Source organism: Anopheles gambiae, chromosome 2, assembly GCF_943734735.2.
Source record: "Anopheles gambiae chromosome 2, idAnoGambNW_F1_1, whole genome shotgun sequence".
Classification (NCBI taxonomy): Eukaryota; Metazoa; Arthropoda; class Insecta; order Diptera; family Culicidae; genus Anopheles; species Anopheles gambiae.
In genome coordinates this window covers 42,498,481-42,514,609 of record NC_064601.1, presented here as the reverse complement: position 1 = coordinate 42,514,609, position 16,129 = coordinate 42,498,481, and the positions used below count along the sequence as shown (strand labels likewise).

Below are 16,129 nucleotides of genomic sequence, written 5' to 3'. Positions count from 1 at the left end.
ATAAGGCACTTGAACAAACAAAGGGGAAGTTGGAATACAGTGGTAAAGCTTTCCTCCTTTGCCAGGAAAGGAGAGAGAAAGTGGTTCAACTGTCACGTAAATAAAATGATTTCCTAAACATTCCAATGCACACACTACACCGCTGTGTTATTACCTAACGACTTAATTTGAATGTATCGGGTAGATGACATAAAATTTTCGTACACCTAGTTGACAAAAATTGCACGACCTTTCATGTGAATGTAATTTAATTTTGAAAATCAAGTACACATGATTCGTGGGTCATGAAATAACGCCCATCTTGTTACCAATTGCAATGACGAAGACCTCATATAACCAGACCCGCATTGTGCGTCATCGCCTTTTCATTCGTCTATATGATTTACCTAAAAAGAAAAGACACAAAAACAGAACTTTATTAGTTGATCGTTTTACAGTGAGAGTCACATATTATTGCATGGCAAGATGATGCTTCTGTGTCCCACTTTGCAGTAAGATCGGCTCTGTAGAAATATTCGTACAGCTTTGGTTGTATAATATGCCCGAGGCTAGAAGTAGCACGGTGCTAAGGTCGATACACACACATTGGGTGGTTTGCTGCAAATTTTGTCACTTTCCTACTTTGAGCAGTTGATGCACATGCAACACATTCCCACCGCACGGGTAGAAGCGGTTTATCTTTCTGCCAGCCAACCAAATCAAGCCGGCCAGTTTTCAAGTAGACACACGACCACATGCATCGTACACGCTTGTTGGATACAATTGCAACTTTTCTTCGGCAGTCGGCGCCGTGTGCACCTCGCAGACCGGTTATTGCATTTACCAAAAACGTCACACTTGTGAGCTGGTCATGGTACAATCTGTACTACAGTTGCTTAAGACGAAAATTACCACCAAAAGGTGGAGGGAATAACAATAATCGCCATCGCAAAGCTACCTCAACCGATAAGTCCAATGTAATGGAGGGTTATTGAGTAACTGATTAAAGCTAAATAAATGTCACTAAATGTCACTGTGGCTAAATAAAGAGTTTGTGTGTGTTGACGCTACTGAGCAACGTAGAAAAATAATCCCACAAAATGATCGACCGATTTTCTCATGAAATTTAAATAGTTCCGCAAACAATGTCCTTCATTGGCATTGATGCTGAACAATGAAATAACATTTGCAAATAAATAGCTGTAAAACAACCATAAGCTCCATTAATTACTAAACTACCAGAAAATGTCTCTAATACCCCTATAAAGGCCAACGCACAATAAAATGCAACGATGCAAGGACATTGGTCTGCGTTAAAGCTCGTAGTCTGTCCAATCAGCCGTATCTTGGTTGTATTTTCCTGCCGAACTTTCAATCTTCTCACCTCGCCGCTTGAGGCGCATTTTTCCAGTCTCTGGCGTTTACCGAACCACTACTCGCTATGCATTATGTGAGATCAAGGTGCTACCAATCTCGGTGAAGGTCATTATTTCAAGAAGAGGCAAAAATTGATTGATTCAGTTGACGTTCCATCCCTTTTGAAATTGGGCGATCAAATTGACAAATAAGCAATATGGCATAGCGATGGTACATCGAATACATCCCGGGCGAAGAGGGATTGGTTTGATTTTCCTTGTGCAACAACACAGCGCTATTTGCCTATAATCTGGAGACAAACAACGCTAAAGGCCATCCTGGTTATATCTTGCGCCGCAGATTGCCTTTTAGTGGCTATCATATGTTCCAAGCGCTATTGGGCATGCGGTGAAACCTTTTTCTTCTATCAGTGCGCTTGGCAAATGTTTGCTTTTTTGCAATGCAAAGCAGTCTCCGTCAGGGTAGTTCCTTCAAGCTTTGTTTTCTTTCCCATACCGGGGCGCTGGTTGATGTGTTGCACGCATTAAAGGAACTGAACTGCCGTGCGACATGGCGGAACATGTTGATTATGTGGCGATAAATCAATCGAATCCAGTTTACCGGAAGATATTGCTACAGCTCAACCGACAACTGGTATACAGGTAAAGCTTCGTTTGTTTCATTACACTTACGTTGAGGTGTATAGCAAATACTACCCTACAACGCAATGTAAAACGAAAATATGATACACAATGTTTGAATACCGGAACAAACAACCCAACAAAAATTAAGGAAGAAATAGCTCACGGAAATCAAATGCAGGTGCATCGTAAACATAAATGGTGTATATGTTTTGTACCGCACGGTGGCTATGTTAAATTGTGCATTTATGCAACCAGTTTTAGAATAAGTTTACACCTAATATCTCCAAAGACAAGCTCGATTAAAACATAGAGGAATAAAACCAAAGCATATATAAAAAGGTTTTGTTCGAGTGCAGTATTTTGCATTCTACTAGAAATTTGTTTATCATGCATTTCTAATCGCTGAAAATATGTGTCTTAAATGAACATGAAAAAAATATGCAGCTGACAACAGCTAACATTGCTTAGTTTAAAATTGGTCAGTTTACTATACACTAGTAAATTATTTATGTAATGTAAAATAGGTATTCAACATGATATGACAAACAAACACATTTTTAAGAATGATATAACACAAAGAAAAGTTTGATGTAAAACTTTGAAATATTTAAATTCTTATCTTGTTTGAACAACTATGATGAGAATGTCTTATGTAGACATACAAATGCAACTAACATTTATGATCATGTTAATATTCAGCGTCATTTTTCTTCTTGAAGAATGGTTTAGTTGTCCACTGTTCTGGATAGAGATATGCTCTGTCGGCTACTGTTATAACATATCTTTACTCATGGTCCGTTGCATCTTTGAGAGTGTATTTGTAAACGAAAAGTAGCCGGTGCGTTTCAAAACCTAAAACTCACACTGACCAGACGCATTTTCCTTTTTCTTCTTTTTTGTTTCAACGATAACGAAAGCCACAGAGTGAGAGGTAAATTTTCCATCCAACACCCGTGATGATACTTTATATACAATTTTTCGCGCTTCTCTGTAACCCTCACACATACATGGTAGCGGAAAAGCTGAGAGCATATTCTTCGTGCGTGACACGACAAAAACCATCAGCAACCACATGACGGTGCAGAGGACCGGTTAGATGCTACGGATTTGGTGTGGAATTTTGCGCACGCATACAACCATACACCCTTACCACCACCACCAGCGTACGGGGAAGGCGCGTTTATCGTTTGCAACAGCTGGAGCAGCCTCAAACCACAGTACCACTCCAAATTGCATAATCCACGTGTTGGCTCGTGCAGACTCGATCAGTACACGTTCGTCGATCGACGCGATCGGTTCGCTTCTTCTGGAGGTTGTGCGCGCGTATTTTTGTTTCACCAAGTTGGTTCAATTTACGTACCTTGGCGCACGTACGTGACTGTTGGGAATTTAATTTCGGAATTGGTGCTCGATGTGCACCCCTGTTTGTGCCAGTAGATCACCTCGGATCGGTCAATAATTACTCTGTGCGCTCCCGTGTGGCAGTGTGTCGGAGAGAGTGCCGGCGAAAATTTGGAAGTCACAGAAACGAAGCCATCAGTAGCATAAGTCGCAAAAATAAGGAGCCCCATTTCTATCGTTAGCGAAATGCGAATGAAAAATTGGTGAAAGTGTCGGCGCAGTGTGTGGTGTGTGTGTTTCGTATTTCGAGCGATCGGAGGGCTGTCAGTGTGAAGTGTTGTGATTAATGCTGATGGTGGTGCGGCACAAATAACGCGGCGCTTCCGCAGAAAGTTAATATCTCACGCAAGAGCTCTGGTGATGGATGACGCGGACGATTATTTACAGGTTCAGTTTTGAAATAAAATAAACAACTCAATAATCGAGTAGAACTGCGAGTTGCAAGAACAGACGAATTGCTTGCAAGAGAGTCCGGACAGACCGGACTTCTACGCGTGAGACACGATGGTGGTCTCCTTTGGAACACTCATTCCGCTGTTGGCAGGAGCGGCACTGAAAGCCACACCTGCCGCGGCTGGGCTAACAACTGCCGTTGGGGCGGCCATTAGTGCCGCGACTGCCGTTATCGGCGTCGGCAAGCTGGCGATTGTGCCGATCCTGATCGCTTCGCTCGCCTATTACAACTACGATCTGTTTGATCCGGAGAATCGCCCGTTCAATGTGCCGGAGGTGGACCGTGAGTACGACTTCATTGTGGTGGGCGCGGGTTCGGCTGGTGCTGTTGTTGCCTCGCGCCTTTCGGAGATAGGCGGCTGGAAGGTGCTGCTGCTTGAGGCGGGTGGCCACGAGACCGAGATCTCGGACGTTCCCATCCTGTCACTTTATCTGCACAAAAGCAAGCTGGATTGGAAGTACAGGTAGGTTAATGTTTGGCGTGGGGCAAGGGAGTTACACTATTGCACAAATAGTTGCAATTCGCTCTGCAGCCGATGCAGGTGGCATGCAACATGAAAAAAAAAAAGAAACGGACCCCAGGTGGGACGATGTAGCTATGGTGCGCGTTCTGCAAGTTCTGCTATTTCAGAAAGTCGTTTGGACTGCCTCTCGGAGGCGAACCAAGCCAAGCGTGATGACTTTGAAGGCGATGCACTTTTTTACTATTTCGAATGCACTTACGGGTTAGGCAGTTGCACTGCCAAATATGCTGCCCTCGCCGCCTTATGATGTGTTTGGTTCGGTTGCACATGCACGGTACACGGGCCGGCGACAGCTGTTTCGCGCACCAGAACTGACCCTGATTTGAGCGAGCCACGAACGACGAAACCGTAGTCTGTCTGTGGCGGATGGATTGGAGGAGTAGGCTTAACAAACCAAGTGCAATTGCGTAAATCACGCTTGCATACTACGGGCGGCACACAAAAGCGTCTCGCTTAAGGGTATCGATGGTGAGGGTTCTGTTTTTTCTTCACTCTGGAAAGTGTTAAGTGGTTATTTTCGATCGCTTCAAGCGAAATCACTTAGGAGCTGCGCGACCTTTAGCTGTCGATAGAAAAGAAACACTCACACTTTCAGTAGATGAATCTAAAAGTATGTAGAAAAGGCACAACCGGGATATCAAGCTATGATTGATTTGCGTCGTGATAATCTATGGCTCTTCATTGCCAAATTCGTGAAATGTAAAGATAGATATTTTATGAAAGAACCACACCCACTGTTGGGAAACTGGTTAGTATAAACGCATTTCATATGCATCGTATATCCATTGTAATTATCGCCTACACTCGAAACTCCAAAAGAGACCCGAAATGATCGCCCAAACTAATCGTGGCACCGATATTGGCATCGAACAATGAAACGATCATGATGCAATCCGTGTGTGTCGCACCTTTCAAACCATTTTTGCCTTATTAATCTTAACCCTGTCACGATTTCAGTGCGATCGTAATTTTAAATGCGCTCCATTATCACGATCAGCTGTAATTTAATGTTTTGACACACAAATAAACCCTACTTGATAATCAACGGAACCTACTTTTTAATCGATGTTGAATAAATGATACACTTTCGGAATGGTTTCCAAACCATGCTTCCGTTTGTTGAGATGTAGTTTCACTTGCAGTGTGTGATAATAGTCAGCGGCACCATTCGTACTCGTTCTCTCGGTATCGCTTTTCCTTGTGCTTTCAGTTGATTCCATATTAATTTGCTAAAATTAGACATGCCGCCCAAAGCCACACACCATGGAGGATCAGAAGCTCCCCGTATTGGAGTTGAAAGTGGAATTAATTTACGCCACAGCTTGTACCCTAGTGTCGAAAGTGATTGGCAACCAGGACTGTGGGCGAGCTGAACGTTGGTGTCATAAAACTACGACACACAACCCGTGGTGGTATACAAATAATTAATCATCGGCCGACCAAATTCCCTGCAGGGCATGCAGCTTCACGATATGTTAACATATTTTTCGGAAGGGCATTCGACTCATTTTGGTGTCCTGTTCAAAAAGAGATTAGATGGTTTTAATTGTGTTTACTAATCCTACAACCAAATCACCTTAATCATAGCGTTTGTAACAACAAATATACATTTAATGCTTATTCTTTATTGAGCTCAGTATAGGAATAAACTATGAGTATCATATTGTAATACATTATAGTATCTATACAAAAGAAGGCTACTGTAATGCAAATTTTGTTATCGATTTCAGTTTAACATTTCGATTCAAACTTCGCATAAGGAAGATTATTTTATCAAAATATTTTTTGCACTCTGAAAAAACCTGTTAGACGACCTTACGCCCAATTCGCAGTTGCCTGCCCATCGCCGTCTTACCTCCAGTCAGGTCGATACCGTTGGCAAGAAAATAAAATGATGCATATACAATGAACGGAATACATAGCCGAAAACAAGGTTCGATTTATATTGGAGAGCTTCACGATCAGATCGCACGTTCAGGGTAAGCGTTTATCATAAACCTCAATAGCTGGAGCACGTGGCCTAAACGATCTGCATCAACCGGTTTATAGGTCAAATCGCCGATGTTTTGCAGACAAAAGAGGTGTGGAGCAAAGCCGCTCATCTTTAATGCTGCATCATGTATTGATTCATCGTAACATCTGCTCTTTCTGTTGGCCCCCAACCGAGAAGGATGTTGAGGAGGTTTGAACCGGTTGCACAGCAAAACGTTCACGTTGTTTCCGAAGTGGAATAGTGTTTATGTACCTTTTAAAGCTATTAATGTTCAAGATATATGTCTTAATTTGTACAAAGCTGTGCATAATTATCATAGCGAGTGCTACCGGAACGGTACATGATGGATTGATTGCAATTGACTTGCGAGCTATACACAATAAACGAATCATCCTAAAAATATTATATTGCGCTGTTAAATTCATCAGTTCTATGAAACATGATTGGCCGTTTAACAACTATCTGCTGTCGGATATTAAGTACTGCCTAATTCGTCATACTACAAAAACAATGTAACAGATTTAGTTTTAAAAGCATTCGCTTGCCAACATCTAGGTACGATGCAAAACAGAGTAGTGCGTGAGCCCAAACCTTGTGAACTTAATAGAAAAAAGTTGAGAGCCTTCGGATCAAAACATTTCCGACACTACCCCTGCGAGACAAGATCATCACAAGCCATTCACCACCCTAAAGGCCGCTTGCAGACAGATGATCAGGGTTTTTTTGTTGGTTATTTCGGGTCCCTTTCCTGAGTTACGTCTAATCTAATCCTCTCTCGTTTACTGCCGGCTAACGAAGGGACACAGACACTTGGAAGCTATACATTGAACTTGGACTGAAGGTAACATTTTGAAGATCACAGCAGAGCAGCACGACCAGAAAGTTGCCTCCAGACATATGTGATACCTCAGGCAGTTTGTCGCCCACCTTGTCCGAATATCAAGTTCAACCCTTCGGATCTTCTCAATTATCTACATAGATCATCAAGCGAACAGACAGGTTTGAGCCGAATCAGGAAATGGAGTCGATGAAATGACATGATATAATTGACGATTAGTGAACAAAGCGTTGCGCTCAAAATTAGTTTACGTCTAGATGATATTAGCGCTAAAACCGGTTATGTCATCGTTAGACACATGATAAAAATAACAAATTTACAGAACAAAACAAGGCATACAGTTACCGAAATTACATTGCAAATAATTGAGAAAGTGTAATAATTTCTTCTGATATACATAAATATCTGTTACATGGTATAGTAAATCAAATCATATAAAGATGTTAAGCATACACTGAAACTTCTGATATTCTCAGGTACAGTGCCGACAGTCTAGCGGAACGTAATCCAGTAACGGATATTATGTTTCATCAAAAAGTGATTAGGAGTGAAAGTGCTCGTTTCGATACAAACTGTGCATACAAACATGCACTACTATTTCCGTTTACCAACGCATGTTACCTTCACATTCACATTTGCTGACCATTTTATCGTGTCTGGTTTGGATCTCGCATCGACAAAAGCCACCACAAAGAACCTTCGGTTCGCGTGCCACCACGAAAAATCTCTCAATGAGCGTTCGGTGATGAAACTGATTTTGCTACTAACTCTAAAGTAGGTTACAATCAATTCCAATGTTGGAGTAGAAAAACTACACTCAGCTGTCTGCCAGAAGCAACGTAGTGTAGTTCCAAACACACCCGGAACCAAACCAAATGGTAAGCGTCTGTTGATGTTGGCAGTGTTTTCCCGCTAGTCTTGACAGCATACTTGCGCTCTACTGGAGCTTGTTTATGGGGAAACCATCTCGCGTGATGTTAAAAGAAAATCCACTAGCGGAACCAATTTATGTCGCTTTTCCGTGGGGGCAGGACAGTGTGAGGTACCCGAAAATGTTCGATTCCGTTATTTCACTCCGTTCGTAGAGAGGGATTCATTTATGTGTCGGTGTGCACGACCGAGTGCCTATGATAACTATCACTGGGAGGAGACCAACACTGATAGACTGGCGCTGATGGTCGATGAGTCACTAGTATCGGCGCCCGTTGAGCCACCCGTACACGATGCATTAAGCATTGAGGAAGAATTCAACGGACAGATGCTACAGACGGCTTCAGCGAGCCTCGACTTATGCGATAAATACGGTTACATAAGTGTACACACATATTTATTACTTGATCGTTAATGTTTACTGCGCGATCCAAATCATACAAAAACCAGTGGATGTGAAAGGTTATGGGTAGATAGCAGCTGGCGTTGATTGGGTCTCCACTTGTTACCACATACCGTTTTGTTGTGCGAGCGAGCCCACCGTACGATCAGGCGTAAATAATATCTAACTCATTTTTAATGATCTGTGTAAACCTTCCCGCTTTGGATCTGAAGGTGAACTTAAAACGAAACATGCACTACATGCAATATTCAATATTGGATTGTCTGCTTGTCTGGTAGCATTAAGTTTTAACACTTACTCAACGCGTTCGCCTACAACATTTCATGCTAGAAAATCATTACTCAGCAAAGCTGGCGCGCTTTATCTACATCTGAGTGGCAATCTTAGGCAAGCAGTAGCTAATAAGTTTACTTTAAAATAATTACAAAATTGAGATAATTATCTCGATCGACACCACAAACCATACTAACAAACAACACTGAACTAAGCGAGAGGAAGCTGAACGATTCCACGATTAATGGATCCACAGTAAAGCTTTACAACCTTCTAAAAAAACGCTTTCATGATCGCAGGTTGAGGTGAACGAAGTGACCTCGCCTTCCGCGTGATGTATAAATGCCGGCAAGGCGTTAAAATGATTTTGGACGTGGTTGAAAGTTAGATGGTAAGTCACGGGACAACAGATCAGTACAACCAACACTGAAGTGGAAGTGAATTTTATGTCTTCCTTGTTGCAGCTTCAGGGAAATGTTTAGTACCAACATACGCTGCAGGGGCTAATTACGCAAAAGGTTCCAAAATGCTCACGCTACGATCAATGTCAAGTTCATGAACGAAATTGGCACATAAAGTTTAGTGTTCGTTCACAACCAAAAACCAAGCATTACACCTGGACAATCTAAGTGAGGTCAACTGGGGACCGTTTATGACCTCAGGCGGTACCATTTACAGTCCACAATTGGTCACGACGCAGTGTGCTTGATGTTGAACTTGAACTATTCACCAATGTTTGAGGTGGGCTAAAAAATGCCCAAGAGCACCAAGCTCAATTTCGGCACATCTCTATGTAGGAAGCGTATTGCTGATTTACTGCACTTGCATCATCTCTCTATTCGCTTATTGACGATAAAAAAGAATTACTATATCTTTTTCGTTTCGGTGTTGTGGTGCAAATTTTTTCTTATATTCATTTCAACGGGGTCGAAAAGTCAATGCCACACATTGAAGATTGCCACAAAAATATGAATTTTGAACAATTTTGTTAGAATAAAACTGCACTCACTCGTGTTTTTGTTGACAACGCTATATCTTAAAGATCACAACTGACTAATGATGTTCAAGGTGATCATATCATTAATTATCTTTTCTAGCTTTAGTTCAGCATGTCAGGCAATAGTACCATTAGGCATTTTTCAATGTATATTGCATGTTGCGTTTTATACTTTTCTTTTAACACAGCTTTGTTTGAAACAATTGCAAAAAAAAAATGTCGAATATTTTTAAATATACTTTTAAACGCTAAAATGACAATCATCAAAAACGTCTCAATACCCGATGCATATTGCAATAAGCAATATTATTTTACGATAAAATTACTCGCATCCGTTTACAACCGTTGGGTATTTTATTGGGAGGTGGCTCATAAAACCAAGGTTCGTGATCATATCGAGGAAACTGGTGGAAGGAAAAGAAAAGAAAAACGCTTCCCTTAAATGTTTTCTTTTGCTCGTACACGAGACCTACCCCAATACAACACAATTCTGAACCGACGAAACCGGTTTCATGGTTGTTTGAGTTTTAATACCAACCACCAAAGTGTGTGCCTGACTTTACGATTCTTATTCATCAATAAGACCCAATTATGAAACACTCAAATGCTTAAAGGCTCGATATTCAGTTTTTGGTTCCGTTGGTTCGGCTTCGTTATTCCATCATTAATTGGTACGTCAGAATCTGGAATCGTACCCAACAAAAGCCATTAAAGTTCGGTTCAAAAAGATACAGCAGGTTCAACTGTGAAGCTAACAATGCCAGAACTGATTTGCATCAAGGTTTGTACAATTAACGATGTGGTTTGCGCTTACCTCACAAGCAGCTTGTGCTTCTTTTTGTTTCTGTAATGCCGTCGGCGATACTGCCGATCACTTTCCCTTTTGACTGGTGGATCAGGACGTGCTTGCTGCCAGTTGCATAAGGGCTCTGTGTGCGATGCGCTTGTAGAATACTGAATATGCGGCAGCGTGAAATCGAAGCGCACTGGTTATGTCTGCTGCAGCACCCGGAAAGCACACGCAAACAACGCTAGCAGCGCATAATAGTCTGGTGGATCGGGTGTTCCCACTTGTAACCGACCCAGTCCCGGAACACAATTGGTTTCTCCCTCCGCTTATCGGGAGCAGCATGAAAAGCTGTGCCTGGGATTGTCAAATATGGGATGTAAAATGTCTGTTCATTTCACAGCTCCAAGCGTTAATTAGCAGCCGATAGCAAGAAACTATAATTAGTGCGTTATTATTATACATTTGGCACCAATTAAATTAGTCTCAAAAGTAAGACATTGTAGCATTCTATTAAGCAACAAATTAAAAAAAAAACATACAAAACGACTTCCCCTCACAAAACTGAAGCGTTTGAAAAACAAATCGTAAAAGTAAACAAAGCGTTAGCCGTTGAAAGTATAAGAAGTCGAATCCGTGGTGACGACCTCAGGAGAGTTGGTCGTGGGATCAACGTAGCTTTTTCGCAACCTGCCCCATCGACGCTCTGATCGAGCGTGTAATGAATTGGTTCCTACTTCATTTCTGCTCAGCCTCCAATCCGACGCGGTGACTAGGCTGGTATCCAACGACTAAAAACCGAGGGTTTGAACTTGACAGGCAGCGACGAAAGAAAAGGTATAAGTAATGGAGAACAAGGCTACCCAAACCGAAAAGAAAAGTCATCGTATATGACAGTTGGGGTGAGCAATGATTGAAAGTTTGGAAACGATATTCTTAATTTTCGGTTTGACACGTCAAGATGATAGAAATCGTAGGACGGCACAATACAAAGGGCGGATATGTCAGCACGAAGCCGATCTCATACGGTTTATTCGATATGATTCAATTGGCAGAGCGCCTTTTGAGAGGATGAGGTAGCTCTGGTGCGTAAATAGTGCTTGTGGTATGTTCACAGTTTTCAAGGAATGCTTTTTAAAATTGAAGTGGCCAATGCTGAAGAAACAATCAAGTGCATCGCTATCCCGCGAGCTGACAAGGCTTTTGTTACGATTGGTGTGAAATGAGGGCATGATCATGAGACACCTCATGAGTTGGCCTCGACGTCATCCTCTCCAGCATAAAATAATGTTTGAACGCTACTTTTTGTGCGACTAATCGTCCGCTACAAATTGCTACAATTTTACGTTATGCAACTGTGCTACGAGCACACCCCGTGTGGTGGGTGCATCGGGCTTTCCATCTTATTCTCATGTTCGTCTGTTGAATGACCGCAAGAGCAAAAATGCTTGGGCTTCTTCAAGGTTGAAAAAGTGTGCGTACGTGACGGTTGATCCACCGCCGGTTGATGCTAAGCCTGTCTGGGGTCGAGTCCACTTACTGACGGTACTTGTACAGCGTAACGAAGCCGGTAGTTACCGGTAGCGATGGATCACCGCAAGGACCTCGTCTATTTCAGTTCGTTTAATCGCTTGTATATGTTACTAATGGATAATTCTTTGAATTACCGCCATAGGCAGATACAAAAAGCAAACCGAACATTAGTATAGGTTTGACATTATAGTTTCGTTGGGTAATTATTTTGTTGTGAATCCTTCAAACAGACGTAGAACTATTTATATTTTCTGTATTTCTACTCCCGAAGGGTATACGCCGTTACCTTCAACATCAGGTATCATAACAATATTATAAACAGATTATAATAACGTATATTATAGCTGTAAACAATCTACCATGCATTTGATTCATCGATATGTTAACTTGACCTAGATTACGCATGTTATATTTCATAACAAATCCGGACTCTTCAAACTCCGGAACGAAGGCTGCACTGCAAACACTGCAGATCAAACAAATACTTCTCAGATCATACGGGTCCGCCCCAGCTTGTCGGCTCATGGCGCAACTCACGATTGACAAAATTAGTCTTATCGGAAGCACTCCTACCCTGCTTGCGTAGATTTGAGCAACTTTTTGGCAATACACGGCATCACAAAGCCAACCAGATGCTGGTCAACTATCGACCGGCCCGCATTCGTGCAGGGTATTACGTATGCCGCGCCTGAACGACCTTGAGTGTGTTTCGAAGAGCGAACGTCCCTCCTCCACAACAAGTCGCACGCAGGTGAAAAGATGATGCAGCTACCACCGGACTTGACTGGCCCCGGTGCTGATTTGTTTACTCGCACAAGCCACCTCCACCCGAAAGCGTTAATATGACAAATAGACCCGCCAAGAGACGAATTTCTTCACCACGTTGTCCATTTGTGCCAGTCATTGCATATGACGACCGTTGCACATGGATCTACTTACCTCAAAAGACCGGCTTTCGTGATGAGCTGATCAGCTCGTGGTCTGATGGTGGAGAAGCTTTAGAAAGATATAGCACTTCTGTTCAGATTCCAGTGGACGTAGACGTTGTAAAATGTCAAATTGCTTTTTTATAATTCTAGAATCAATCAATCAATTTTATTTTGTTTTGCCACTAAAAAGGGGTGGATCTGCTACGAACCCTCTATCAAATTTCCTATTTCATATTGATTAAATTAACATAATGGGGATAAGACATTGCTTGATTTTAATCATACCCTTGAACTTAAAAACTACGATAGAAACAGACACCCTTAATACCTATGAATTTATGACATGTTTTCAATAAAAGGAAGACGGTGTTCGATGATGAATTCTTTCGAAAAGAGTTAAGCAAGTTTGACAGTGCTACATGAGGATACATCATGTAGCGGTTGGCCTTTGGAAATTCGATACCTTTATGTAAAATATTTTTAAAACCATAATATAATCGAATATCTTCACCAACTATATAGCTAAAATATTAACGTAGGAGTGAGTCAACAAATAAACTGATAACATATTTTATAATGCTGCTGTAGCATAACATCACTGTAGAAGATTTTTTTTATGCTGACGGCTAAATGAAAGGTCAGACCATTTCCTATCCCCATTCCCACAACCTATCGAACTAGGTCGTAGAGGTGCTGATGTCTCAACTGTAAATTAAATCACCAGTTAGGTAGTCCAATCAATCACTCTCGATGTTCGAAGCTTTAAATCTTTATTCGCACACAATATCCCATGAACTAGATTTCCATTTCCCATAAAAGGAAGATTTTAATTTCATTCCAATTTGCTTTCCACAGAACCCAGCCACAGAAGACGGCATGTCAAGCGATGAAGGATAACCGATGCTGCTGGACACGAGGCAAGGTCCTCGGGGGCTCTTCGGTGCTTAACACGATGCTGTACATACGCGGTAACAAGCGTGATTTCGACCTGTGGCAGGCGCTAGGAAATCCCGGTTGGGGCTACGAGGACGTCCTGCCGTACTTCCGCAAGTCGGAAGACCAACGGAATCCCTACCTGGCACGCAACAAACGACAGCATGGTACTGGTACGTACGAAGGAGCCTTCCACTGCTTTCATTTCCGGTCGTCTGTAATACCTCTTTACTTCTTGCATTTTAGGTGGGCTGTTGCAAGTACAAGATGCTCCATATTTGACTCCACTCGGTGTATCCTTCCTGCAAGCTGGCGAGGAGATGGGCTACGACATAGTGGATGTAAATGGTGAACAGCAGACTGGTTTCGCGTTTTTCCAGTTCACAATGCGCCGTGGTACGCGTTGCAGCACTTCCAAGGCTTTCTTGCGCCCGGTACGCAACCGTAAAAATCTACACGTCGCCCTGTTTGCCCACGTCACGCGCGTTATACTAGATCCGGAAACACGACGCGCACTAGGCGTAGAATTTATTCGAAACGGAAAAACGCACAAGGTGTTTGCCACACGTGAGGTGATTCTTTCGGCAGGAGCGATCGGTACACCCCATCTGATGATGTTGTCGGGAATTGGGCCGAGGGAGAACCTAGAGCGCGTAGGTATCCCTGTCTTTCACGATCTACCTGGTGTGGGACAGAATCTGCAGGATCATATCGCTGTTGGTGGTTTGGTATTCCGTATCGATCAACCGATTTCGGTAATTATGAACCGTTTGGTGAATCTCAATTCGGCACTTCGCTACGCTGTCACCGAAGATGGGCCACTGACCAGCAGTATCGGGCTTGAGGCAGTCGGTTTTATCAGTACTAAGTATGCGAACCAGACGGACGACTGGCCGGATATAGAGTTTATGTTGACGAGTGCATCGACACCTTCGGACGGAGGCGATCAGGTGAAAAAAGCGCACGGATTGAAGGATGAATTTTACGAGGATATGTTCAGCTCGATCAACAATCAGGATGTATTTGGCGTGTTTCCGATGATGTTGCGTCCCAAAAGCCGGGGCTTCATTCGGTTGCAGTCTCGCAATCCGTTGCGTTATCCTTTGCTTTACCACAACTATCTCACCCATCCGGATGATGTGGGCGTGTTGCGCGAGGGCGTAAAGGCTGCGATAGCATTCGGCGAAACACAGGCCATGAAACGGTTTGGCGCTCGCTTCCACAGTAAACAGGTGCCGAACTGTCGCCACCTACCGGAGTTTACCGATGAGTATTGGGACTGCGCCATTCGACAGTACACGATGACTATATATCACATGTCCGGCACGGCAAAGATGGGTCCCCCAGATGATCCTTGGGCAGTTGTCGATCCGAAGCTACGCGTCTACGGTATTAAGGGGCTGCGAGTTATAGATGCTAGCATAATGCCGCGCATCACAAGCGGTAACATCAACGCACCGGTCATCATGATTGGAGAGAAGGGTGCCGATATGATCAAAGAGCTGTGGTTAAAGAAGGGTCACTCACGGCGAGGGAAGCGTCAACAGTTTGCGAACGAAACGCTTAGTGCCGCCAACCAAACGGAAGCAATAGAAGCGGTGGGCGATAGTAGTGCGGCACCTTGTGCAAACGAAACCTTTGTTAGCTAAGTTAGGGACGGTTGCGCTACCACCGCATCTGGGCGATAGGCCTGTATTCCAATGCCAAATTTTACACTCAATCAAAAGTGCGAACACGTCTTGAGGATGCAAAGACTAGGACGAACGATGGCGCTACTATACGCTGTACATACCATTGCTTCCTGTTACCGTAAGATTATGCTAAGCGAGGTGATTGTAGTTAGGCAAGGCAGTTTGATGATATACTAAGTCGCACAGTTCGGATCAGCAAAAGCTGTGCAAATAACACACCAATTAAAAACTGACTGACTGAATGTATGTAAGTAGGAATATAAATTTGAAACAAATTTTAGTCTGTTTATGATTTTACACACGTCAAATCGCTACTGGGGTATATGAAAGAAATAAAGATGAAAAATAACATTTGAAAATGTTATATTTATCATTTTTGTTTTTCAATTATTTTGTCTAAGATCTTCTTTTGTCTAACCGCTCTCGGTCAAGGCCTGCCTGTACCCACTAGTGAAGTGAGCTTGG

The 16,129-nt window shown here is 42.7% G+C and overlaps 2 protein-coding genes across 16 annotated transcripts in view; one reads left to right on the top strand and one right to left on the bottom strand.

The window, feature by feature from the left end:
* LOC1268733 (flotillin-2) overlaps positions 1 to 16,129 on the bottom strand; it is a 161,293-nt gene that overhangs the window by 38,593 nt on the left and 106,571 nt on the right. The gene's annotated exons all lie outside the window — the stretch shown is intronic.
* On the top strand, positions 1,920 to 15,961 carry LOC3290902 (glucose dehydrogenase [FAD, quinone]). The gene is made up of 3 exons (XM_310333.8): positions 1,920 to 4,297; positions 13,896 to 14,146; positions 14,220 to 15,961. The coding sequence occupies exons 1-3, from the start codon at positions 3,885 to 3,887 to the stop codon at positions 15,620 to 15,622; spliced, it is 2,067 nt and encodes a 688-aa protein (XP_310333.7). The 5' UTR covers positions 1,920 to 3,884; the 3' UTR covers positions 15,623 to 15,961.

Bases quoted from the DNA above. Each gene is read 5' to 3' on its own strand.
- LOC3290902 (XM_310333.8), top strand. From the start codon at position 3,885: ATGGTGGTCTCCTTTGGAACACTCATTCCGCTGTTGGCAGGAGCGGCA. The intron at 4,298-13,895 runs GTAGGTTAATGT...TGCTTTCCACAG, and splicing joins AAGCTGGATTGGAAGTACAG to AACCCAGCCACAGAAGACGG. The intron at 14,147-14,219 runs GTACGTACGAAG...CTTGCATTTTAG, and splicing joins CAAACGACAGCATGGTACTG to GTGGGCTGTTGCAAGTACAA.